The 26502-nt window shown below is 37.8% G+C and overlaps 1 protein-coding gene across 6 annotated transcripts in view; it reads right to left on the reverse strand.

The window, feature by feature from the left end:
* Positions 1-26502, reverse strand: part of LOC309855249 (disintegrin and metalloproteinase domain-containing protein 5-like) — a 154500-nt gene that overhangs the window by 23433 nt on the left and 104565 nt on the right. For all 6 annotated transcript variants that reach the window (XM_082715364.1, XM_082715361.1, XM_082715360.1 and 3 more), the window contains 2 exons: positions 4701-4791; positions 3983-4202 (listed from right to left, as the gene is read on the reverse strand). In XM_082715364.1, coding sequence (XP_082571490.1) covers positions 3983-4202; positions 4701-4791 — 311 coding nt within the window. The remainder of the gene's footprint in view (positions 1-3982; positions 4203-4700; positions 4792-26502) is intronic.

Raw genomic sequence — 26502 nt, forward strand, 5'->3', positions numbered from 1 at the left:
AAGTGAAATAAGTCAAGCAGAGAAAGACAATTATCATATGGTTTCACTCATATGTAGATAGCACATAGGACCATAGAGAAAGGGAGGAAAAACTGAGGGGGAAGAAATCAGTGAGGGAGACAAACCTTGAGAGACTCTGGACCCTGAGAAATAAACTGAGGGTTCCAGTTAGGTGAAGGTGGGAAGATGGGATAGTGAGGTGATGGGTATTAAGGAGGGCACATGTTGTGATAAGCACTGGGCATTATATGCAACTAATAAATCGAATACTACATCAAAAAGTAATGATACACTACTATATGTTGGCTAACTGAACATAATAATAAAATAAAAATATAAAAACTCACACTAAAAAAAGAATGAATGTTAGGCAAACTACGGTGTATTCATGTAATGGAATATTTCAACACTAAATATGAACCATTGATACATGTGGCTTTCTAGATAGATCCCAAGGATATTATTCTGGCTGAAAAAAACTAATCTCTAGAGATTTTTAGATAACTCTACTAATATAACATTCTCCAAGTGACAGAATTATAGAGATAGAGAACTGATTAGAACAGAGCATTAGGTATACAAGGGAAAGGTATGACTACAAAATGAAACCATGACAGAGCTCCATTTTGGTGGATGGAACAGTTTTGTATTTTGACTGTGATAGTGGTTTCATGGTTATACATGTTATATAATTGCTCAGAACTACACACAAACAACACACACACACACACACACACACACACACACACACATTCTTGTAAAACAACGAAATCTAAATGAGGTTTCTATCAAAGTCAATTTTCTGTTTTTTATATTTTACAGGTTAAAGATATCAAGAAAATCAGGGTGTAGGATAGAGAGGACCTCTCTAACGTATTTTACTTTCCATTAAAGTATAGTTACTTCAAAATTAAAAAGTTTAATTAAAAAAAGACCACCAATAACTGTGACTAATTCTGTGTAAACAAATTTTGTGTAATGGTTTTCCTTCTTTATATTTTTCTCCATTTCAAAAATTATTCAAAGATATAGTATCTTTATAATTTATATTTCTATTAATTTCATAATATTAAGACAGTAAAAAAATGCTATAAGCACAAAAAATACTGGAAATACATGTTCTGAAATATAAAGAGAATTTATCTCTAGGTGATAATACTATGAATGATTTTTTCCTTTTCTGTATTTTCCAGTCATTTTTGATGTATGTGTATTATTTCAAAATGAAAAATTGTATTAATTTTAATAAATCAAATAAAATTCAGCCAGAAAATATAAAATAAGCACTTTAGAACTGAGTAATCACCACAAAATGTGTTAAGCAAAAAAAAAAGTTCAAAAGCATTTATAGTATGTAATATTATTTTTTGTTTAACAAAGGAGGTATAAGAAATGTACATATCTGCTCCATTGTGCAACATTGTGTAACAAATACAAGGTAAGATAGCTAAAACTAAAAAACTACAATAATAGAAACTAATAATGAAAACTAATTGTTTCTCTACTGGGAGTGGGGAGAAATGAGAATGGATAGAAGGTTTACAGGGTTTACACGGATGGGAATGGATAATTCTCTGAGTATAACCATATATAGTTTTGAATCTTTTAAAAAAAATTTTTAAAGATTTTATTTATTTGGGAGAAAGAGGGCACATGTGAATAGTAGTGTGTGTGGGGGGGGGTAGGAACAGAGGGAAACACACAAGCAGACTCATACTGAGCACAGATCGAGTCTCTAGGCTCAATCTCACAACCCTGAGATTACAACCTCAGCTAAAATCAAGGGTTGGGCACTTCACTGACAGAGTCACCCAGTTGCCCTTATAGTTTTAAATCTTAAAAATCATTTTATATTTCACATATCAGAAACTAAGCTAAAATAAAATGAACAGGACAGGGAGAAATCAAAAAAACTTATAAGGCACATAACTAGAGGTGCCTCCACAGGGTGCGGCCCAGATTAAAGATGGCGCCGGCTTGCCGTCTCTTCCGGCCAACAAGGCGCCAATTTCACAGTTTCGGTTCCTGAAACCTATGGCACTTCCTCCTCTCGCCCGACACGCCTTACCCAGCAACTGCTACTTGGCATAATCTTATTGGATCTTCCCCCTCTGTCCTCACTTCCCTTCTGCTGCTCTATATAAGGTGTGCCCCCGCACAATAAAGTGAGATCCTGCTTGGACAGATCCCCCGAGCCCGGTGTCTTCTGTGAGTGCATTCCGGGTTCGTGACACTAGCCATCCCGCTCAGCCCCAAGGAGAGGCCTCCGGCTGGCCCGGGCGCCTCCTCCCCTCGGCGGGGAGCCCAACAAAAACTTACTGTTTTTCAAATGAACAATCTAACCACATTAAGAAGAAAAATGAATAAACCCCCCCAAAAATATTAAATAAAATATTTTTACATACACTTCAGGCTAAGGGCAAGAAAAATTTCAGAGTGGAATGAACTAGCAATTCTGAGATAGTTTAATGTGGACATCCAAGGATGGAATTTATATAGATAACTGTCAAAGAAAGTGTCAAAGTATATCACTATCATAGAAAACAGTCAAAAATATGAAAAGATATGAGGCTAGAATGAAACCTATATTGTGGATTCAATTTGAAAGTATAATTTTGACCTCATGCTTTGTAATGTAGATATGCATATATAGAAATATATATACAGCATACGAGTGTGAGTATATATACATGTATACATATATACATATATTCATGTATATGTATCATGTTTTCATATGCTTGAATCCTATGTAGATATAGATATACATTTCCTAGCTCTGTCTATTGATGGGGCCAAAAGTGACACTCCCAACAGCAGAAAGGAAAATTAATACCTAGATCTTGGTTTCTAAATACTATTTCCCATTTCAATGAACCAGGGTTCCTTGGAGAATGGCTGATTTTAGGAACTGGGGCAGGAAACATTCAGTATTAATGAAGAACATCTTGTGATTCTATAAATTAAGGAAGCACTCAAAAAGAAAAAAGGAAAAAAAAAAAAAAACTCTCACAGTGTTAAGAGTTTGCCAAAGAGACACCAGTTTACTGAAAGAACTCCCAATGGCCAAAGCTAGAAAAACTTGAACAATGAAATCAATAAAGTAGTACTGGATTATAACCCAGACCATAATAACATAAATATCCAAGAGTCTACAATGTTACAAATAAATGACTGAATAAATAAGTGGAGAACAGACAAACCTTTGGTGCAGAGGAATTAAAAATAATTTATGTAACTACTGAGCCCCCAAGAAAGTGAAATAATACTTCCTACTCCTTAAGTATGGGCTATGCAAAGTAACTTCTTTCAGGGAAGTATAATATGGAAAGGGAAGTAAAGAGTAACTTAACAGTGAGAAATTTGACAAATATTACCTCAGCCAGGTGATCAAGGTTAACATCAATACTTGATAATGATATGATGAAAGATACTTTACCTCTGAGGTCTTCCTCCCAAAAATATATAAACCCAGTCTAATCATAAGAGAAATGGCAGACAATCTTAATATGAGGGACATACTACAGAATACCTGACCAGTTCTCGAACCGTCAAGGCTATCAAAAACAAAGAAATTAAGAGAAACCGTTACTGTCAAGAGAAGTCTATGAATACAAAATTGATAAATGTAATATGGTATTTTGGGTGGAATCCTGGAAAAGACATTACGTGAAAGAAATCTGAATGAAGTGTGGAATTTATTTAATATATAAACATTGCTAGTTCATTAACTATAACAAATGTACCATATTACTATTAAATGTTAATAACTGGGAAAATTGGATATGTTGCTTATGGGCAAGAGTTATAGTATGTTCTAAAACTGGATGTGGTGATACATTAATCAAAAGCAATGAATTGTATATATCATGAATGACTATTACAGTAAACAATATTTCAACAAAGCTGTTTAACAATGAATTGTTTGGTGTATTATAAAAAATAATTGTTAAAACACTTGAAATTTTGTAGTTCTAATTACCATCTCAGGACCACACACAGTGCCATCTTGTACAAATGTATCATCTCTATCTTCAGGATTTTCATATGTTGTCCATGAATTTTTAGGTAAGTTTTCATTGGGTCGAAATGTAGATACACATATTTCATCTTGGACATGTGTATAAATCACTGACAAATTTGCACGTGATATTAATGTTTTATGTGGCCAGGCACAAACTAATTTTCCACATAGAAGATTACTAGAATCATAGGGGGGAGAAAAAATTCTCTTATTATTTACTGAAATAACATATATTCCTGATATACCTATGTTTAAAAAAAAAAAAGTCTTACAAATTTAACTCCAGGTGTCAACAGTATTCTCTCAGAAAACTTTCTGAGAACACTGATTTATATATCATGTGGCCATTTTTGTTCTGTGAGTCTATGTGCTAAGGGAAAAATTAATGATACCTGCAACCTGACAGCCCTGGTCTGTCTTATATTAGCTTCTTAAATTTGAGCAAATCACCAGTCTTCAATTCTTTCATTAGTAAAATAAAATAAATAATTCTCACTACAAATATCATTGTCGTAACATTATAGGCACTGAATACCTATCATTCATAGGCAATGGATAATACTGTTCAGTTCAGATCATAAAACAAAGAAACCTGTGATAAACTGCCATATATTCTAGGATCTTAGCAATATATAACCTATATCCCAAACAAAATTATAAATTTCTAAATACGTACGGATTACTGCAAAAATCTTGACCACAGTTTCCATATCTATCTCCTCTTGTATTTACTTCATCATAACAAGCAAATGGACCACCTCTAGAAGCTAAAAGAAAAAAAAACATATAAATTACAGTACATAATTCCAATAATCATTGTGGAAATAAACTCACTTTGGAAATTAATAATGTGACGGCTAAGGAGGTTTATAATTATCTAGCATTAAAAGGTTGCTCAGGCAGCTTTGGGGGAGGCAAGATAACAGAAGAGTAGGGACCCCATTTCAATCAGTCCCCTGAATTTAGCTGGATATCTACCAAACCATTCTAAATATCCACAAAATCAGCCTGAGATGTAAGAATATATATCTAGACCTCTACAAGCAGAAAAGTGCTGCCTGTTGCAAGGTAGGAAGAGCAGAGTTATGAAGCTTCAGGGAGATATCGGAAGATAACCAAAAGGGTGAGGGAGCCTCCATAAACTGGCTCCTAGAGAGTGATATAACACCAGAGCACAAAAGTGTCCTGTGCCAGGGTCTGGACAGCAGTAATGGCTGGGAAAGGGCTTTAGTGCAGTGCCCAGACAGGATCCAGGAGCTGCAGGTGCATTCATAAGCCTGGGGCCCTGGGCAGTTTTAGAAACACAAAGGGCATGGACACTCCCAGGCCCCTGGGATGACCTCAGAGAATCACTGTGGGTGTGAATTGTGAGAGGCTACGGCTTTATGCAGTACACAGAGAAACAGAGAAGGTTTGCCCTGGAGGATACAGTGAAGACAACCAACTTTAATTTCTCTACTCTGGGCCAGAGGTTTGGGTGTGACCATTTTTGCTCTGACCCTCAAGGAGGCACGGAAAGCAGAGAGAACAAAATCTCAAAAAACCAGTCTCCACTGATCTCATCCTCCCAAAAGGAGGCAGGACAACTCTGCCCAAGCAGGTTGCCTGAGAAACAACAGCAGCCCCAGCCCCCAGAAGATCTACTGGAAGAACAAGAGGATGACAATTGTAGTGTCCCTATAAAACTGTAAAATCCCAACACTGGCAAAAATAGCATATTGAGCTCGAGTCGTTGCCTCATGGCTTGTTTATTTTTCAGATACAAGATTCTTTTTCTTTTTATTCTTTTTTTGTTTTTTTTGGAGATCAGCTTCTTTTTTTTCTTTGATATTTAATTTTTTATTTTTTATAAACATATATTTTTATCCCCAGGGGTACAGGTCTGTGAATCACCAGGTTTACACACTTCACAACACTCACCAAAGCACATACCCTCCCCAATGTCCATAATCCCACCCCCTTCTCCCAAACCCCCTCCCCCAGCAACCCTCAGTTTGTTTTGTGAGATTAAGAGTCACTTATGGTTTGTCTCCCTCCCAATCCCATCTTGTTTCATTTATTCTTCTCCTACCCACTTAAGCCTCCATGTTGCATCACCACTTCCTCATATCAGGGAGATCATATGATAGTTGTCTTTCTCTGCTTGACTTATTTCGCTAAGCGTGATACGCTCTAGTTCCATCCATGTTGTCGCAAATGGCAAGATTTCATTTCTTTTGATGGCTGCATAGTATTCCATTGTGTATATATACCACTTCTTCTTGATCCATTCATCTGTTGATGGACATCTAGGTTCTTTCCATAGTTTGGCTATTGTGGACATTGCTGCTATAAACATTCGGGTGCATGTGCCCCTTTGGATCACTACATTTGTATCTTTAGGGTAAATACCCAATAGTGCAATTGCTGGGTCATAGGGCAGTTCTATTTTCAACATTCTGAGGAACCTCCATGCTGTTTTCCAGAGTGGCTACACCAGCTTGCATTCCCACCAACAGTGTAGGAGGGTTCCCCTTTCTCCACATCCTCGCCAGCATCTGTCATTTCCTGACTTGTTGATTTTAGCCATTCTGACTGGTGTGAGGTGATATCTCATTGTGGTTTTGATTTGTATTTCCCTGATGCCGAGTGATATGGAGCACTTTTTCATGTGTCTGTTGGCCATCTGGATGTCTTCTTTGCAGAAATGTCTGTTCATGTCCTCTGCCCATTTCTTGATTGGATTATTTGTTCTTTGGGTGTTGAGTTTGCTAAGTTCTTTATAGATTCTGGACACTAGTCCTTTATCTGATATGTCGTTTGCAAATATCTTCTCCCATTCTGTCAGTTGTCTTTTGATTTTGTTAACTGTTTCCTTTGCTGTGCAAAAGCTTTTGATCTTGATGAAATCCCAATAGTTCATTTTTTCCCTTGCTTCCCTTGCCTTTGGCGTTGTTCCTAGGAAGATGTGGCTGCGGCAGAGATCGAAGAGGTTGCTGCCTGTGTTCTCCTGAAGGATTTTGATGGATTCCTTTCGCACATTGAGGTCCTTCATCCATTTTGAGTCTATTTTTGTGTGTGGTGTAAGGAAATGGTCCAATTTCATTTTTCTGCATGTGGCTGTCCAATTTTCCCAGCACCATTTATTGAAGAGGCTGTCTTTTTTCCATGGGACATTCTTTCCTGCTTTGTCGAAGATGAGTTGACCAGAGAGTTGAGGGTCTATTTCTGGGCTCTCTATTCTGTTCCATTGATCTATGTGTCTGTTTTTGTGCCAGTACCATGCTGTCTTGATGATGACAGCTTTGTAATAGAGCTTGAAGTCCGGAATTGTGATGCCACCAATGTTGGCTTTCTTTTTCAATATCCCTTTGGCTATTCGAGGTCTTTTCTGGTTCCATATAAATTTTAGGATTATTTGTTCCATTTCTTTGAAAAAGATGGATGGTACTTTGATAGGAATTGCATTAAATGTGTAGATTGCTTTAGGTAGCATAGACATTTTCACAATATTTATTCTTCCAATCCAGGAGCATGGAACATTTTTCCTTTTTTTTGTGTCTTCCTCAATTTCTTTCATGAGTATTTTATAGTTTTCTGAGTATAGATTCTTTGTCTCTTTGGTTAGGTTTATTCCTAGGTATCTTATGGTTTTGGATGCAATTGTAAATGGGATTGACTCCTTAATATCTCTTTCTTCTGTCTTGCTGTTGGTGTAGAGAAATGCAACTGATTTCTGTGCATTGATTTTATATCCTGACACTTTACTGAATTCCTGTATAAGTTCTAGCAGTTTTGGAGTGGAGTCTTTTGGGTTTTCCACATATATTATCATATCATCTGCGAAGAGTGATAATTTGACTTCTTCTTTGCCGATTTGGATGCCTTTAATTTCCTTTTGTTGTCTGATTGCTGAGGCTAGGACCTCTAGTACTATGTTGAATAGCAGTGGTGATAATGGACATCCCTGCCGTGTTCCTGACCTTAGTGGAAAAGCTTTCAGTTTTTCTCCATTGAGAATGATATTTGCGGTGGGTTTTTCATAGATGGCTTTGATGATATTGAGGTATGTGCCCTCTATCCCTACAATTTGAAGAGTTTTGATCAGGAAGGGATGCTGTACTTTGTCAAATGCTTTTTCAGCATCTATTGAAAGTATTATATGGTTCTTGTTCTTTCTTTTATTGATGTGTTGTATCACATTGACTGATTTGCGGATGTTGAGCCACCTTGCAGCCCTGGAATAAATCCCACTTGGTCATGGTGAATAATCTTTTTAATGTACTGTTGAATCCTATTGGCTAGTATTTTGTTGAGTATTTTCGCTTCTGTGTTCATCAAGGATATCGGTCTATAGCTCTCTTTTTTGGTGGGATCCTTGTCTGGTTTTGGGATCAAGGTGATGCTGGCCTCATAAAATGAGTTTGGAAGTTTTCCTTCCATTTCTAATTTTTGTAACAGTTTCAGGAGAATAGGAATTAGTTCTTCTTTAAATGTTTGGTAGAATTCCCCCGGGAAGCCATCTGGCCCTCGGCTTTTGTTTGTTTGGAGATTTTTAATGACTGTTTCAATCTCCCAGTAAGGAGTAAGTAAGTTATGGGTCTGTTCAGGCTTTCTATTTCTTCCTGGTTCAGTTGTGGTACTTTATATGTTTCTAGGAATGCATCCATTTCTTCCAGATTGTCAAATTTATTGCCATAGAGTTGCTCATAGTATGTTCTTATAATAGTTTGTATTTCTTTGGTGTTAGTTGTGATCTCTCCTCTTTCATTCATGATTTTATTTATTTGGGTCCTTTCTCTTTTCTTTTTGATAAGTCGGGCCAGGGGTTTATCAATTTTATTAATTCTTTCAAAGAACCAGCTCCTAGTTTCGTTGATTTGTTCTATTGTTTTTTTGGTTTCTATTTCATTGATTTCTGCTCTGATCTTATGATTTATCTTCTCCTGCTGGGCTTAGGGTTTCTTTCTTGCTCTTTCTCCAGCTCCTTTAGGTGTAGGGTTAGGTTGTGTACCTGAGACCTTTCTTGTTTCTTGAGGAAGGCTTGTACCACTATATATTTTCCTCTCAGGACTGCCTTTGTTGTGTCCCACAGATTTTGAACCGTTGTATTTTCATTATCATTTGTTTCCATGATTTTTTTCAATTCTTCTTTAATTTCCCGCTTGACCCATTCATTCTTTAGAAGGATACTGTTTAGTCTCCATGTATTTGGGTTCTTTCCAAACTTCCTTTTGTGGTTGAGTTCTAGCTTTAGAGCATTGTGGTCTGAAAATATGCAGGGAATGATCCCAATCTTTTGATACCGGTTGAGTCCTGATTTAGGACCGAGGATGTGATCTATTCTGGAGAATGTTCCATGTGCACTAGAGAAGAATGTGTATTCTGTTGCTTTGGGATGAAATATTCTGAATATATCTGTGATGTCCATCTGGTCCAGTGTGTCGTTTAAGGCCTTTATATCCTTGCTGATCTTTTGCTTGGATGACCTGTCCATTTCAGTGAGGGGAGTGTTAAAGTCCCCTACTATTATTGTATTGTTGTTGATGTGTTTCTTTGATTTTGTTATTAATTGGTTTATATAGTTGGCTGCTCCCACGTTGGGGGCATAGATATTTAAAATTGTTAAATCTTCTTATTGGACAGACCCTTTGAGTATGATATAGTGTCCTTCCTCATCTCTTATTATAGTCTTTGATTTAAAATCTAATTGATCTGATATAAGGATTGCCACTCCTGCTTTCTTCTGATGTCCATTAGCATGGTAAATTCTTTTCCACCCCCTCACTTTAAATCTGGAGGTGTCTTCGGGCTTAAAATGAGTTTCTTGGAGGCAACATATAGATGGGTTTTGTTTTTTTATCCATTCTGATACCCTGTGTCTTTTGACAGGGGCATTTAGCCCATTCACATTCAGGCTAACTATTGAGAGATATGAATTTAGTGCCATTGTATTGCCTGTAAGGTGACTGCTCCTGTATATGGTCTCTGTTCCTTTCTGATCTACCACTTGTTGGCTCTCTCTTTGCTTAGAGGACCCCTTTCAATATTTCCTGTAGAGCTGGTTTGGTATTTGCAAATTCTTTCAGTTGATGTTTGTCCTGGAAGCTTTTAATCTCTCCTTCTATTTTCAATGATAGCCTAGCTGGATATAGTATTCTGGGCTGCATGTTTTTCTCGTTTAGTGCTCTAAAAATATCATGCCTGCTCTTTCTGGCCTGCCAGGTCTCTGTGGATAAGTCAGCTGCCAATCTAATATTTTTACCATTGTATGTTACAGACTTCTTTTCCCGGGCTGCTTTCAGGATTTTCTCTTTGTCACTGAGACTTGTAAATTTTACTATTAGGTGACGGGGTGTGGGCCTATTCTTATTGATTTTGAGGGGCCTTCTCTGAACCTCCTGAATTTTGATGCTCGTTCCCTTTGCCATATTGGGGAAATTCTCCCCAATAATTCTCTCCAGTATACCTTCTGCTCCCCTCTCTCTTTCTTCTTCTTCTGGAATCCCAATTATTCTAATGTTGTTTCGTCTTATGGTGTCACTTACCTGTCGAATTCTCCCCTCGTGGTCCAGTAGCTGTTTGTCCCTCTTTTGCTCAGCTTCTTTATTCTCTGTCATTTGGTCTTCTATATCACTAATTCTTTCTTCTGTCTCATTTATCCTAGCAGTGAGAGCCTCCATTTTTGATTGCACCTCATTAATAGCTTTTTTGATTTCAACTTGGTTAGATTTTAGTTCTTTTATTTCTCCAGAAAGGGCTTTTATATCTCTCGAGAGGGTTTCTCTAATATCTTCCATGCCTTTTTCGAGCCCGGCTAGAACCTTGAGAATTGTCATTCTGAACTCTAGATCTGAAATATTACCGATGTCTGTATTGATTAGGTCCCTAGCCTTCGGTACTGCCTCTTGTTCTTTTTTTTGTGTTGAATTTTTACGTCTTGTCATTTTGGCCAGATAAGAGTAAATGAAGGGGCAAGTAAAATACTAAAAGGGTGGCAACAACCCCAGGAATATATGGTTTAACCAAATTAGAAGAGATCCAAAATCGTGAGTGGGGAGAAAGGGGATAAAAAGAGGTTCAAAAAGAAAGAAAGAAAAAAGAAAAGAAAAAAAAAGAAAAAAAATTTTTAAAAAAAAGAAAACACCTGAGAAAAATGTAAAAAAGAAAAAATATATATATTAGATAAACTAGTAAAAAATCGTTAAAAAAGAAAAAGGTAACAGTTAAAAAAAAAAATTTACCCGAAGGCGAGAAGAAAAAAAAAAAAAAAAGAAAAAGAAAAAATTAAATTAACTGCAAGACTAAAAAAAAATCACAGGAAAAAAGCCATGAGTTCCGTGCTTGGCTTTCTCCTCCTCTGGAATTCTGCTGCTCTCCTTGGTATTGAAACCGCACTCCTTGGTAGGTGAACTTGGTCTTGGCTGGATTTCTTGTTGATCTTCTGGGGGAGGGGCCTGTTGTAGTGATTCTCAAGTGTCTTTGCCCCAGGCGGAATTACACCGCCCTTACCCGGGGCCGGGGTGAGTAATCCGCTTGGGTTTGCTTTCAGGAGCTTTTGTTCCCTGAATGCTTTCCGTAGAGTTCCGGAGGACGGGAATACAAATGGCAGCCTCCTGGTCTCCGGCCGGAGGAGCCGAGAGCCCAGGGCCCCACTCCTCAGTGCGCCCTCAGAGAACAGAGCCCAGTTACTCCCGTCTGCCTGACCTAGGGCCGTGCTCCGAGATCACCGAGCCTGCGACCGGTTCAAGGTAACACCGAGCTTTGAGCTTACTGTCGGCTCTGTCTCTGCAGCCGGCTTTCCCGTTCCAATACCCGCAAGCTCTGCGACACTCAGACACCCCCGATCCTTCTGTGACCCTCGGGACCTGAGGCCACGCTGACCCCGCGTGGGCTTCGCCCCGGTTTAGCCTCTGGAGCGATGTCCCTCAGGGGAACAAACTTTTAAAAGTCCTGATTTTGTGCGCGGTTGCTCCACTGCTTGCCGGGAGCCAGCCCCTCCCCCCAGGGTCTATCTTCCCGTCGCTTTGGATTCACTTCTCCGCCGGTCCTACCTTTCAGAAAGTGGTTGTTTTTCTGTTTCCAGAATTGCTGTTCCTCTTCTCTTCGATCTGCCGATGGATTTTCAGGTGTTTGCAATCTTTAGATAAGCTATCTAGCTGATCTCCGGCTAGCTGAAGCAGTCTCAGCTTGCTACTTCTCTGCCATCTTGACTCCTCCTCCTCTTTTTCTTTTTATTCTTAGCAATATATAACCTACATCCCACCTTTTTCTTGTTTTTTTTTTTACCCTTTTCTCATTTCAACTGCATGTTCAATATATCAACTTATATTTCATAGTAGCTTTTTTTAACTTGTATTCCACATCTGTATTTTTTTTTTTTTAGATATATGCTTCAGGGTAGTCCTTTTCTCCCTATTCAATATTACCTTTGTATATATACAAGTTTTACTTTCCCTGTAATTTTGGGAAGTAGTATACTCTAACAAACAGAACAAAATACTCCCAGGAACAACTTAAACACCCTACTTTGTCCACACTGAGAGATTGCCCCCTTTATTCTTTTTTTTTTTAATTTTAAAATTTTACAAATTTTATTCTTGTGTTTTATTTTGGCTTTGCTTTTTCAGTGGTGACTTCTGACCACTCCAGATTTTCTTAAGATGCATCTTGCTTGGGTTGTGGTTGATATTTTGAACTCTGCACATTCTCTTAACCATCCCTCAACAAAATGACTAGGAGGAGGATCTCCCAACGAAGAAAAAAACCAGAAACAATGGCCTCTGCCACAGATCTAATGGATGTGGATATAACCAAAATGTCAGAGATAGATTTCAGGGTAGCAATTGTGAGGTCAATAGTTAGGCTTGAGAAAAGCATTAGTAACAATATAGAATCTTTAAGGGCACAAATGAAATCTAATCAGGCCAAACTAGAAAATGCTATGAATTAGATGCAGTCTAAACACGGTACTCTAACATCCAAGGTAAATGAGGCATAAGAACAAATTAGTGATCTAACAGATAAGCTGTTAGAAAAGAAGGAAGCTGAGGAAGAGAGGAATAGGTGGCTAAAGCCTGTGAGAACAGACTTAGAAAGATCAATGATACCATGAAATGATCCAATGTCAGAGTTATTGGGATCCCTGAGGGGGGAGAGAAAGAGAGATGATTAGAAGGTATGATAGAGGAACCAGAAAACACTTCAAATAGCCAAAGGACTATTGAAAAAGAAAGCCAAAGTTGGTGGCATCACAATTCCGGACTTCAAGCTCTATTACAAAGCTGTCATCAAGACAGTATGGTACTGGCACAAAAACAGACACATAGATCAATGGAACAGAATAGAGAGCCCAGAAATAGACCCTCAACTCTCTGGTCAACTAATCTTTGACAAAGCAGGAAGGAATGTCCAATAGAAAAAAGACAGCCTCTTCAACAAATGGTGCTGGGAAAATTGGACAGCCACATGCAGAAAAATAAAATTGGACTATTTCCTTACACCCCACATGAAAATAGATTCAAAATGGATGAAGGACCTCAATGAGGGAAAGGAATCCATCAAAATCCTTGAGGAGAACATAGGCAGCAACCTCTTTGACCTCAACCACAGCAACTTCTTCCTAGGAACATCGCCAAAGGCAACAGAAGCAAGGGCAAAATGAACTGTTGGGATTTCATCAAGATCAAAAGGTTTTGCACAGCAAAGGAAACAGTTAACAAAACCAAAAGACAACTGGCAGAATGGGAGAAGATATTTGCAAATGACATATCAGATGAAGGGCTAGTATCCAAAATCTATAAAGAGCTTAGCAAACTCAACACCCAAAGAACAAATAATCCAATCAAGAAGTAGGCAGAGGACATAAACAGACATTTCTTCAAAGAAGACATCCAGATAGCCAACAGACACATGAAAAAGTGTTCCATATCACTCGGCATCAGGGAAATACAAATCAAAACCACAATGAGGGGCGCCTGGGTGGCTCAGTGGTTAAGCCGCTGCCTTCGGCTCGGGTCATGATCTCGGGGTCCTGGGATCGAGTCCCGCATCGGGCTCTCTGCTCAGCAGGGAGCCTGCTTCCTCCTCTCTCTCTCTGCCTGCCTCTCTGCCTACTTGTGATTTCTCTCTGTTGAATAAATAAATAAAATCTTAAAAAAAAAAAAAAAACCACAATGAGATATCACCTCACACCAGTCAGAATGGCTAAAATTAACAAGTCAGGAAATGGCAGATGCGGGCAAGGATGCAGAGAAAGGGGGACCCTCCTACACTGTTGGTGGGAACGCAAGCTGGTGCAACCTCTCTGGAAAACAACATGGAGGTTCCTCAAAATGTTGAAAATAGAACTGCCCTATGACCCAGCAATAGCACTACTGGGTATTTACCCTAAAGATACAAACATAGTGATCCAAAGGTAATTTTTTTTTTTTTAGATTTTATTTATTTATCAGAGAGAGAGAGGGGAGAGAGCGAGCACAGGCAGACAGAATGGCAGGCAGAGGCAGAGGGAGAAGCAGGCTCCCCGCCGAGCAAGGAGCCTGATGTGGGACTTGATCCCACAACGCTGGGATCATGACCTGAGCCGAAGGCAGCGCTTAACCAACTGAGCCACCCAGGCGTCCCCAAAGGTAAATTTTTTTAATTTTATTTTTTTCTTATTCTATTTTCTTTAGCTGTTCCTTTTTCCTATTTTAATGTTTTTAAACTTTTTTATCTTAAAGATCTTTTTTATTGTTATAGTCATATTCTATTCCTTCATTGTGTTTAGCCTTATTTTTTGTATACATATAAGTTTCTTTTCTTTAAAATTTTAGGATACAATTTTTTTCTAATATATCAAAATATACCCCAAATCTAGTGCATGCCTCTATTCTAGTCTCTAGTCTGATGACATTCTCTTCTCTTTATTTTTTCTTTTTCCAACCAACTTATCAATTCCTTTTTTTAGAATCCTTTTTAACTTTCATCTTTACAGTCATATTCCATCCCTTCATTGTGTTTACCATTATATTCATATATATGTATATATAAGCTTTTATATAAAGAGATATATTTTATATATATTAATATATATTTTATATATTTATATTTATATATATATGTATATACATATATATATATATATGCTTTTCTTTCCTTAAAATGTTGGGAGGTAGTTTCTTCCAGGAGACCAGAATACACCCAAAATCATGTGGGTGGCTCTGTTCTATTCACCAGTCTAATATATATGGTTTTTTATTTTTAATTTTTTATTTTTCCCCCATTCTTCTCCCCCCATTTAAGATCTCTTCTGATTTGGTTGGCAGATATTTTTCTGGGGTTTTGCCACCCTTTTAGTATTTTATTCTATCATTCATCTATTCTTATCTGGATAAAATGACAAGGTGGAAAAACTCACCTCAAAAGAAGAACAAGAGGTAGTACTGACAGCTAGGGACCTAATCAATACTGACATTAGTAAGATGTCAGAACTAGAGTTTAGAATGACTACAATCAAGGAACTAGCTGGACTTGAGAAAAAGCATGGAAGATATTAGAGAATCCCTTCTGAAGAAATAAAATCCCTTTCTGGAGAAATAAAAAAACTAAAATCTAACCAAGTTGAAATCAAAAGAGCTATTAATGAGGTGCAATAAAAAATGGAGACTCTTACTGGTAGGATAAATGAGACAGAAGAGAGAATTAGTGATATAGAAGAACAAATGACAGAGAATAAAGAACCTGTGCAAATGAGATACAAACAACCTCTGGACAACAAGGGGAGAATTTGAGAGATAAGTGTTACCATAAGAAGAAATAATATTAGAGTAACTGGGATCCCAAAAGAAGAAGGAAGACAGGGGCAGAAGGTATAATGGAGCAGATTATAGCAGAGAACTTCCCTAATTTAAGGAAGGAAACAAGCATCAAAATCCAGGAGGCACAGAGAATCCCCCTCAAAATCAATAAAAATCAGTCAACACCCTATCGTCTAATTTTAAAACTTAAAAGTCTCAGAGACAAAGAGAAAATCCTGAAAGCATCTTGGGACAAAAGGTCTGTAACCTACAATGGCAGAAATATTAGATTGGCAGTAGACCTTTCCACAGAGACTGGCAGGCCAGAAAGGACTGACGTGATATATTCAGAGCACTAAAAGACGAAAACATGCAGCCAAGAATACTATATCCAGCTAGGCTATCATTGAAAACACAAGGAGAGATTTAAAAAAAAGCTTCCAGGATAAAAACTGAAAGAAATTGCAAACACCAAACCAGCTCTACAGGAAACATTGCAAGGGATCCTCTAAGCAAAGAGAGAACCTAAAAGTAGCATATACCAGAAAGGAACAGAGACAATATACAATATCAGTTACCTTACAGACAATACAATAGCACTAAATTCTGATCTTTCAATAGTTACCCTGAATGCAAATGGGCTAAATGCCCCAATACAAAGACACAAGGTATCAGAATGCATTTAAAAAAAAAAAAAAGACCCATTGATATGCTGTCTACAAGAAACTCATTTTAGACCCAAAGACACCTCCAGATTTAAACGGAGGGGGTGGAAAACCATTTACCATGCTAATGGACATCAAGAGAAAACTGGGGTAGCAATCCTTATATTGGATAAATTAGATTTTAAGACAAAGACTATACTAAAAGATGAGGAAGGACAATATATCACACTTAAAGGATCTGCCAACAAGAAGATCTAACAATTTTAAATATCTATGTCCCTAACATGAGAGAAGCCAATTAGATAAATCAGTTAATAACAAAATCAAAGAAACACATCAACAATAATACAATAATAGTAGGGGACTTTAACATTCCCCTGACTGAAATGGATAGATCATCTAAGCAAAAGATTAAAAAGGAAATAAAGGCTTTAAATTATACACTGGACCAATGGACATCACAGATATATTCAGAACATTCCATTCCAAAGAAAGAGAATACACATTTTTCTCTAGTGCACATGGAACATTCTCCAGAACAGATCACATCCTGCGTCACAAATCAGGACTCAACCGATACCAAAAGAATGGGAGCATTCCCTGCATATTTTCAGACCACAATGCTTTGAAACTCGAAATCAGCCACAAGAGGAAAGTTGGAAAGAACTCAAATATATGAAAGCTAAAGAGCAACCTACTAAAAAATGAATGGGTCAACCAGGAAATTAAAGAAGAATTTAAAAAATTCATGGAAACAAATGGAAATGAAATCAAAATCTTCAGGACACGGCAAAGGCAGTCCTGAGAGGAAACTATATAGCAATACAAGGCTTTCTCAAGAAACAAGAAAGGTCTCAGGTACACAACCTAACCTTACACCTGTAGGAGCTGGGTAGGAATAGCAAATAAAGCCTAAACCCAGCCTGAGAAGAAAAATAGTAAAAGATCAGAGCAGAAATCAATGAAATAGAAACCAGAAAAATAGTAGAACAGATCAACAAAACTGTAAGCTGCTTCTTTGAAAGAATAAATCAACAAAGTTCTGGCCAGACTTATCCAAAAGCAAAGGAAAGGACCCAAATCAATAAAATCATGAATGAAAGAGGAGAGATCACAACGAACACCAGAAACATACAAACAATTATAAGAACATATTATGTGAAATATATGCCAGCAAATATGACAATCTGAAAGAAATGAATGCAATCCTAGAGACATATAAACTACCAAAACTTGGAACCAGGAAGAAATAGAAAACTTGAACAGACCCATAACCAGTAAGGAGATAGAAGCAGTCAACAAAAATCTTCCAAAAAAACAACACCCCAGGGCCAGACAACTTCCCAGGGGAATTCTACCAAATATTTAAAGAAGAATTAATGCCTATTCTCCTGAAAGTGCTCCAAAAAATAGGAATGAAAGGAAAACTTCCAAACTCATTTTATGAAGCCAGGGTTACCTTGATCCCAAAACCAGACAAAGACCCCATCAAAGAGGAGAATTATAGGCCAATATCCTTGATGAACACAAATGCAAAAATTCTCACTAAAATACTAATAGGATCCAACAATATGTGAAAGGAGTATTCACCATGGCCAAGTGGGATTTATTCCTGGGCTGCAAGGTTGGTTCAACATCCACAAATCAATCAATGTCATACAATGCAATAATAAAAGAAAGAACAAGAACCCTATGATATTCTCAATAGACACTGAAATGGCATTTGACAAATTACAGCATCCTTTCTTGCTCAAAACTCTTCAAAGTATAGGGATATCACCATCATCATCAAAGCCATCTATGAAAAACTCACAACGAATATCATTCTCAATGGGGGAAAACTGAGACCTTTTCTCCTAAGGTTAAGAACACAACAGAGATGGCCACTATCACCACTGCTATTCAACACAGTACTAGAAATCTTAGCCTCAGCAACTGAAAAAAAAAGGCAACATCGAAATCGGCACTCTTCGCAGATGCTGAGATGCTTTATATGGAAAACCCAAAAGACACGACTCCAAAACTGCTAAAACTTAAGCAGGAATTCAGTAAAGTGCCAGGATATAAAATCAGTGTACAGCAATCAGTTCCATCTCTATACACCAACAACAAGACAGAAGACAGAGAAATTAGGGAGTCCATCCCATTTACAATTGCACCCAAAACCATAAGATACTGAGGAATAAACCTAACCAAAGAGGCAAAGAATCTGTAATCAGGGAAATATAAAGTACTTGTGAAGGAAATTGAAGAAGACACAAAGAAATGGAAAAATGTTCCATGCTCATGGACTGGAAGAACAAGTATTGTGAAAATGTCTATGCTATCTAAAGCAATCTACACATTTAATGCAATCCCTAACAAAATACCATCAATTTTTTCAAAGAAATGGAACAAATAATCCTAAAATCTATATGGAACCAGAAAAGACCCTGAATAGCCAGAGGAATGTTGAAAAAGAATGGCCAAGCTGGTGACATCACAATTCCAGACTTCAAGCTCTATTACAAATCTGTAATCATCAAGACAGTATAGTACTGGCACAAAAACAGACACATAGATCAATGGAACAGAATAAAGAGTCCAGAAATGGGCCCTCAACTCTATGGTCAACCAATCTTCGACAAAGCCGGAGAGAATGTCCAATGGAAAAAAGACATTCTCTTCAATAAATGGTGTTGGCACATGCAGAAGAATGAAATTGGACCATTTCCTTATACTACACACAAAAATAGACTAAATGGATGAAAGACTTTTTGAATCTATCAAAAACACACAAAAATAGACTAAATGGATGAAAGACTTTTTGAATCTATCAAAAACCTTGAGGAGAACATAGGCAGCAACTTCTTCAATCCTAGCCGCAGCTACTTCTTCCTTGACAGATTGCCAAAGGCAAGGGAAGCAAGCGCAAAAATGAACTATTGGGACTTCATCAAGATCAAAAGCGTTTGTACAGCCAAGGAAACTGTCCACAAAACCAAAAGACAACCGACAGAATGGGAGAAAATATTTGCAAATGACATATCAAATAAAGGGCTATATCCAAAATCTATAAAGAACTTATCAAACTCAACACCCAAAGAACAAATAATCCAATCAAAAATTGGGCAGAAGACATGAACAGACATTTCTGCCAACAGACACATAAAAAGGTGCTCCACATCACTCGACATCAGGAAAATACAAATCAAAACCACAATGAGATATCACCTCACACCAGTCAGAATGGCTATAATTAACAAATAAGGAAATGACAGATGTTGACAAGGATGTGGAGAAAGAGGAACCCTCCTATACTATTGTGGGAATGAAAGGCGGTGTAGCCACTCTGGAAAACAGTATGGAGGTTCCTCAAAAAGTTGAAAATAGACCTTCCCTATGACCCAGCAATTGCACTACTGGGTATTTACCCAAAGATACAAACGTAGTGATCTGAAGGGACACGTGCACATCAATGTTTATAGCAGCAATGTCCACAATAGCCAAACTATGGAAAGAATCTAGATGTCCATCAACAGATAAAATGGATAAAGAAGATGTGATACACACACACACACAATTGAATATTATGCAGCCATCAAAAGAAATGAAATCTTGCCATTTGCAACAACATGGATGGAACTAGAGGGTATTATGCTGAGCAAAATAAGTCAGTCAGAGAAAGACAATTATCATATGAGCTCTCTGATATGAGGAATTTGAGAGGCAGGGTGGGGGGCTGTGTTGGGTAGGAAAGGAAAAAATAAACAAGATAGGATCAGGAGGAAGACCGACCTAATCACAAAACAAAAGGGTTGCTGTTGGGTTGTGGGGTTGGGATGGTGGGTTATGGACATTGGGGAGGGTATGTGCTATGGTAAGGGCTGTGAAATGTGTAAGCCTGATGATTCACAGACCAATACCCCGGGACAAATAATAACATTTTATGTTAAAAATAAATACTGAAGCAAGAAGAAACAGAAAATCTGAACACACTTAAAATTGAATCAGTAATCAAAAAACTTCCAAAACATAAAAATCCAGGATCTATAAGGATTCATAGGTGAATTTCACCAAACATTTAAAGAAGAGTTAATACCTATTTTCCTCAAACTTCCAAAAAATAGAAGGAAGCTTAAAATACACTCTATTGCAACCATTACCAGCTTGATACCAAAACGACATAAACACACCACAAAAAGGAAAACTATAGGTCAATATCTCTGGGGGACATACATGCAAAATCCTCAACAAAATATCAGCAAATCACATTCAACAATATATGAAAAGGATCATTCATCATGATCAAGTGCATCTAGGGTTGGAGCGATGGTTCGCTATTTACAAATCAATCAATATGATACACCACATTAACAAAATGAGGAATAAAAATCATATGGTCATTTCATTAGATGAAGAAGAAACATTTGACAAAGTACATTAATGCATGATACAAACCTTCCATAAAGTGGGTTTAGAGGGGCTCTGTCCCAACACAATAAAAATCATATATGAAAAACCCACAGCTAACCTCATACTCAGTGAAACACTGAGCAACTTTTCCTCTAAGATCAGGAATAAGACAATATCCCACTCTCGGGTGTCTGGGTGGCTCAGTGGATTAAAGCCTCTGCCTTTGGCTCAGGTCATGAACCCAGAGTCCTGGGTTCAAGGCCCACATCGGGCTGTCTGCTCAGCATGGAGCCTGATTCCCTTCCTCTCTGTGTCTGCCTCTCTGCCTACTTGTGATCTCTGTCAAATAAATAAAAATAAAAATGAATCTTTAAAAAAAAAAATATCCCACTCTTACCACTGTTACTTAACATATTACTAGAAATTCTAGCCAGGGCAGTTAGCCAACAAAAGATATAAAATGTATTCAAATTAATAAGGAAGAAACAAATCACTATTTGTAGAGGACATGATACTGCATATAGAAAACCCTAAAGAGTCTAAAAAGAATTATTAAAAGTAATAAATAAATTCAACAAAGTTGTAGGATACAAAATTAATACACAAAATTTTGTTCCATTTATGTACATTAGTAATGAAGGAACAGAAAGAGAAATGAAGAAAAGAACTCCATTTACGTTTTCACCAGAAATAATAAAATACTTAGGAATAAACTTAACCAAGAAAGTGAAGACCTATATTCTGAAAACTATAAAACACTGATGAAAGAAGTTGAATATGGCACAAATTAATGAAAAGATATTCTATGCTCGTGGATTAGAAAAATCAATATTATTAAAATGTTCATACTTTCCTAAGCAATCTACAGATTTAATGAAATCCCTATCAAAATACCAATAGCAGGTAAGAAGGTTATGGGTATTGAGAAGGACACATGCTGTGATGAGCACTGGGTGTTACAGTTAACTAATGAATAGCTGAACACTGCATCAAGGACTAATTATATACTACACAGTGGCTAACTGAACATAATAAAAAAATAAATAAAGATCAGATTTTATCATTGGCAAAAAAAAAAAAAAATACCAACAGCATTTTTCACAGAACTACAGCAAATAATATTAATATTTTTATGGAACCACAAAAGATCTGAAATAACCAAAGCAATGCTGGAAAAAAAAAAAAAAAGCAAAGCTGGAGGTATCAGATTCCCAGATTTCAAGATTTCAGCAAAGCTGTAGTAATCAAAACAGCATGGTGTTGGAACAAAAATAGACACATTGCTCAATAGAACATAATAGAGAAACCAGCAATAAACCCATACATATGTTGTCAATTAATCTATGACAAAGGAGGCAAGAACATACACTGGGGAAAAGATAGTGTCTTCAATAAATAGTGCTGGAAAAACTGGACAACTACATGAAAAAGAATAAACACAGACCACCTTCTCACACCAACACAAAAATAAACTCTATAAGGCACAAATGCATAAAACTCGTCCAAGAAAACATAGGCAGTAATTTCTTTGCTATTCATCATAGCAACATTTTTCTAGATATGTCTCCTCCGGCAAAAGAAACAAAATAAAAAATAAATGATTGGGACTACACCAAAATAAAAAGCTTTTGCATAGCAAAGCAAACCATCACCAAAGCAAAAAGGCAACCTACTAATAGAAGGTATTTGCAACCATCACCAAAGCAAAAAGGCAGCCTACTAAGTAGGAGAAGATATTTGCTCCTAATAAGGAGTTAATATCCAAATTATGTAAAGAACTTATAAAACTCAACCAAAAAAAAAAAAACAAAACACCAACTCCAATCCAATTTTCCAAAGAAGACTTACAGATGGCTAATAGACACCTGAAAAGATACTCATCATTAATCATCAGGAAAATGCAAATAAAAACCAAAATGAGACATCACGGGGCGCCTCGGTGGCTCAGTGGGTTAAGCTGCTGCCTTCGGCTCAGGTCGTGATCTCAGGGTCCTGGGATCGAGTCCCATATCGGGCTCTCTGCTCCGCGGGGAGCCTGCTTCCCTCTCTCTCTCTGCCTGCCTGTCTACTTACCTGTGATCTCTCTCTGTCAAATAAATAAATAAAATATTTAAAAAAAATGAGACATCACCTTACACCTCTCAGAATGGCTATAATCGGGGCGCCTGGGTGGCTCAGTGGGTTAAGCCACTGCCTTCAGCTCAGGTCATGATCTCAGGGTCCTGGGATTGAGTCCCGCATCAGGCTCTCTGCTCCACAGGGAGCCTGCTTCCTCCTCTCTCTCTCTGCCTGCCTCTCTGCCTACTTGTGATCTCTCTCTGTCAAATAAAAAAATAAAATCTTTAAAAAAAAAAAAAGAATGGCTATAATCAAAAAGACAACAAAAAGTTAAGTGCTGGCAAGGATGTAGAGAATAAAGGAACACTTGTGTACTTTTGGTAGGAATATAAATTGGTGTAGCCCCTGTTGAAAACAGTATGGAGGTTCCTTAAAAAAGTAAAAATAGAAATATCATATGATCTAGTAATTCCACTACTGGATAATTAACACCATCCCCCCAAAAAGACAAAAATTTTGAGAAGGTATATGCACTACTATGTCTATTGCAGCATTATTTACCATAGCCAAAATATTGGAAGCAACCCAAGTGTCCATCAATAGATGAACATCTAAAGAAGAGAGAGAGAGAGAGAGAGAGAGAGCGTTTGTGTGTGTGATGGAATATTACTGAGCCATAAAAAGTAATGAAATCTTGGAGAGAGAGAGAGAGAGAGAGAGAGAGCGTTTGTGTGTGTGATGGAATATTACTGAGCCATAAAAAGTAATGAAATCTTGGCATTGGTGCCGACATTTATGGACTAAAGTGTATTATGCTAAGTGAAATAAGGCAGAGAAAGACACTATCATGTGATTTCACTTATATGGGGAATCTAAGAAACAAAACATTTTAACAAACAAACAAAAGCAGAAACAGACACACAAATACAGAGAACAAACTGATGGCTGCTGTGGGGGGTGGACAAAGAACTGAAGGGTAATGGGAGGTACAGACTGCCAGATATGGAATGAATAATCATGAGGATAAAAGCCACAGCATAAAGTCATAATATATCATTTAAGCAATGATATCATTTGGAAACCAACATTTTATGATATGCATTTATATATAAATGTGCATATTTGTTATATATGTGCCTATTTATATATGCATACACATATATTTTGCTTATATATAATAGTATCTCAAAATATTGATACCCATTACACTAGAAAGTTGATCAGTGGAGAAAGGAGATTTTCAATTTTAATGGTACTTACCTGAGGCTTTATTACTATTATCATGTCTACTATTACATTCTAAACTTCACCAGGGCATCTGCTTTTTAAAAATAGTGTTGAATCATGGTATTGTATACTGGAAACTAATATTATACTGTATGTTAGCTAACTGAAATTTAAATAAAACCTTGAAAAAAAAAAAGCCACAGCATAGGGAATACAGTTGATATGGTAATAACGTTGTATGGTGACAGATGATAGCTACACTTGTGGTGAGCATAGCAAAATGCAGAGTTGTTGAATCACTACATTACACACCTAAAACTAACATTGTGTGTCAACTATACTTCAATAACAAAAAAAGAGCTATTGAATTTTAAAATCAGTAAGGATATCAATGATCATCTACTTCACCCTTTTATATGTTTAGTTATGTCTAATTTTAAAATCGTAAAGAAATTCAAATGTAGTAATAGTTGCCCTATCACTATGACTTGGTGATTTAGGGATGCGTTGTGTTGATCATGTTAATCACATATAATGAAACCTGAGATCTTTTGTTGTCATTACTATTAACTGACAAAGGAGCGCCTGTCAGCAATTTCACAGATTTTCATAGTTGAAGACAAGATCAATAAACTTCATTCTCTCTCAACACAATCCATACATATAAGAGATACTACAAAACAAGTCAAAATAGATTTGTGAACAGAATGCACCACAATTAACATCTATTGAAAACTGTCTACTCTTGAACTCACTAAGTAATTAGTTTCCTTTTGCTTTGTCGCAATTTACTAATTTGAATTGATTTGATTAAATCTAATTTAAACTTCTTGATTCCCCCAAATTCTGTCCAAGGGCCAGAATTAGGATGGTGCAAAAACTGAAGGTGGTAGAGGGGCAAAAATTCAATAATCAAGTAATACCTTAACTCAATATTTTTAAAAATCAAAATTAATGGCCAGATAAATTCAATAAACAAAATACCACATTTTAGGAAGGTGGGGCAAGATGGCAGAGAAGTAGGAGACCCTGTTTCAACCAGCCCCCTAAAGTGAGCTAATTATCTACCATAACATTCTGAACACCCATGAAATCACCCTTAGATGTAGAATTATACACTTCTGGATATCTACTGGGTTAGGAGACTCCAGTGAAGAGATAAAGCATACTGAGAATGATCAAACTGATATTGGAACATAAATATCTTTTTTATATTTAAGAATATAGAAGGGGGGCACCTGGGTGGCTCAGTGAGTTAAAGCCTCTGCCTTCGGCTCAGGGCATGATCCCAGGGTCCTGGGATCAAGCCCCACATTGGGCTCTCCGCACAGCAGGGAGCCTGCTTCCCTCTCTCCCTCTGCCTACTTGTGATCTCTGTCTGTCAAATAAATAAATAAAACCTTTATATATATATATATATGGTGGAGCCACCAGAAGTGATCTATTGGAAAGTAATACCGCAATATGAGAGTGCCCTGTGATTGGGGACCAGCATTAACGTGGAGTCTGGTTAAAAGCACTCAAAAAGAGCAAAAGACCTTAAGGGGCAGTTGGTGGAATTGGGCAGGCATGGGCACGGGCCTAAGCCCACAGACCCAGGATGGCCACTGCCAGTGACCACCTGTGCCAGAGAGAGTACGACGAGGCCTCCAGACCATGGTCCCTGAGCCCTTGGCTTTCCACTACTAGCACCAGCACTGGGATAGGTGCACTCCCACCGGCATGTGTAAGGGAGTCTGGTGTGGATACCTGCTGGTGCTCTCTAGAGCCACAGCCTTTTGCACTCTGCACGGGCACTGTGTAACCAGGGTCTGAACCATGCTCTCCAACGTGCCTGAGAGAGTTCTGTGCGGGCGCTAGCTGCTAGTCTCTAGGACCGGCCAAGAGTCTGAACACTCCCAGCCCAGGCTTGAAAATCTCAGCTCGCTATCTCTGGTTGGTATCTCTTGGGGCAGTCTGGACCCCAGACAGCAGTCCCAGCAAAGGCAGCCACTGGAAGCGGGCTCCCTTGTCTAATATCACTTGTGGTTTTAGTGGCACGGAGATGCAGGGACAAGCAGATGCTTTGGGCAACCTCTAAGAAGGTGGCCAGGGACATGCATTGCCCATGGGAGGTTGCACAGATCAGTAGAGTTTGCAGAGGGGGAATCTGTGTGTTCTGGACCACCCAGAGGGGAGCAGACTCAGGCTTCTCTCTGAGATACAGTTTGGGTACAGTTTGCTTTCCACTAAACCTCTGAAGGGCCACAAAGAGCCACCAAAGAACAAAAACCTGCAGAGAACAAAAGCCTAAAAACTGGTTTCCACAGAGCCCAGCCCCTTGATAGGGAGCAGGACCCAACCCAAGGAAGACTGACTGAAAAACAATGTGGCA

The sequence above is a fragment of the Mustela nivalis genome (assembly GCF_964662115.1).
Source record: "Mustela nivalis genome assembly, chromosome: 20".
Lineage (NCBI taxonomy): Eukaryota > Metazoa > Chordata > Mammalia > Carnivora > Mustelidae > Mustela > Mustela nivalis.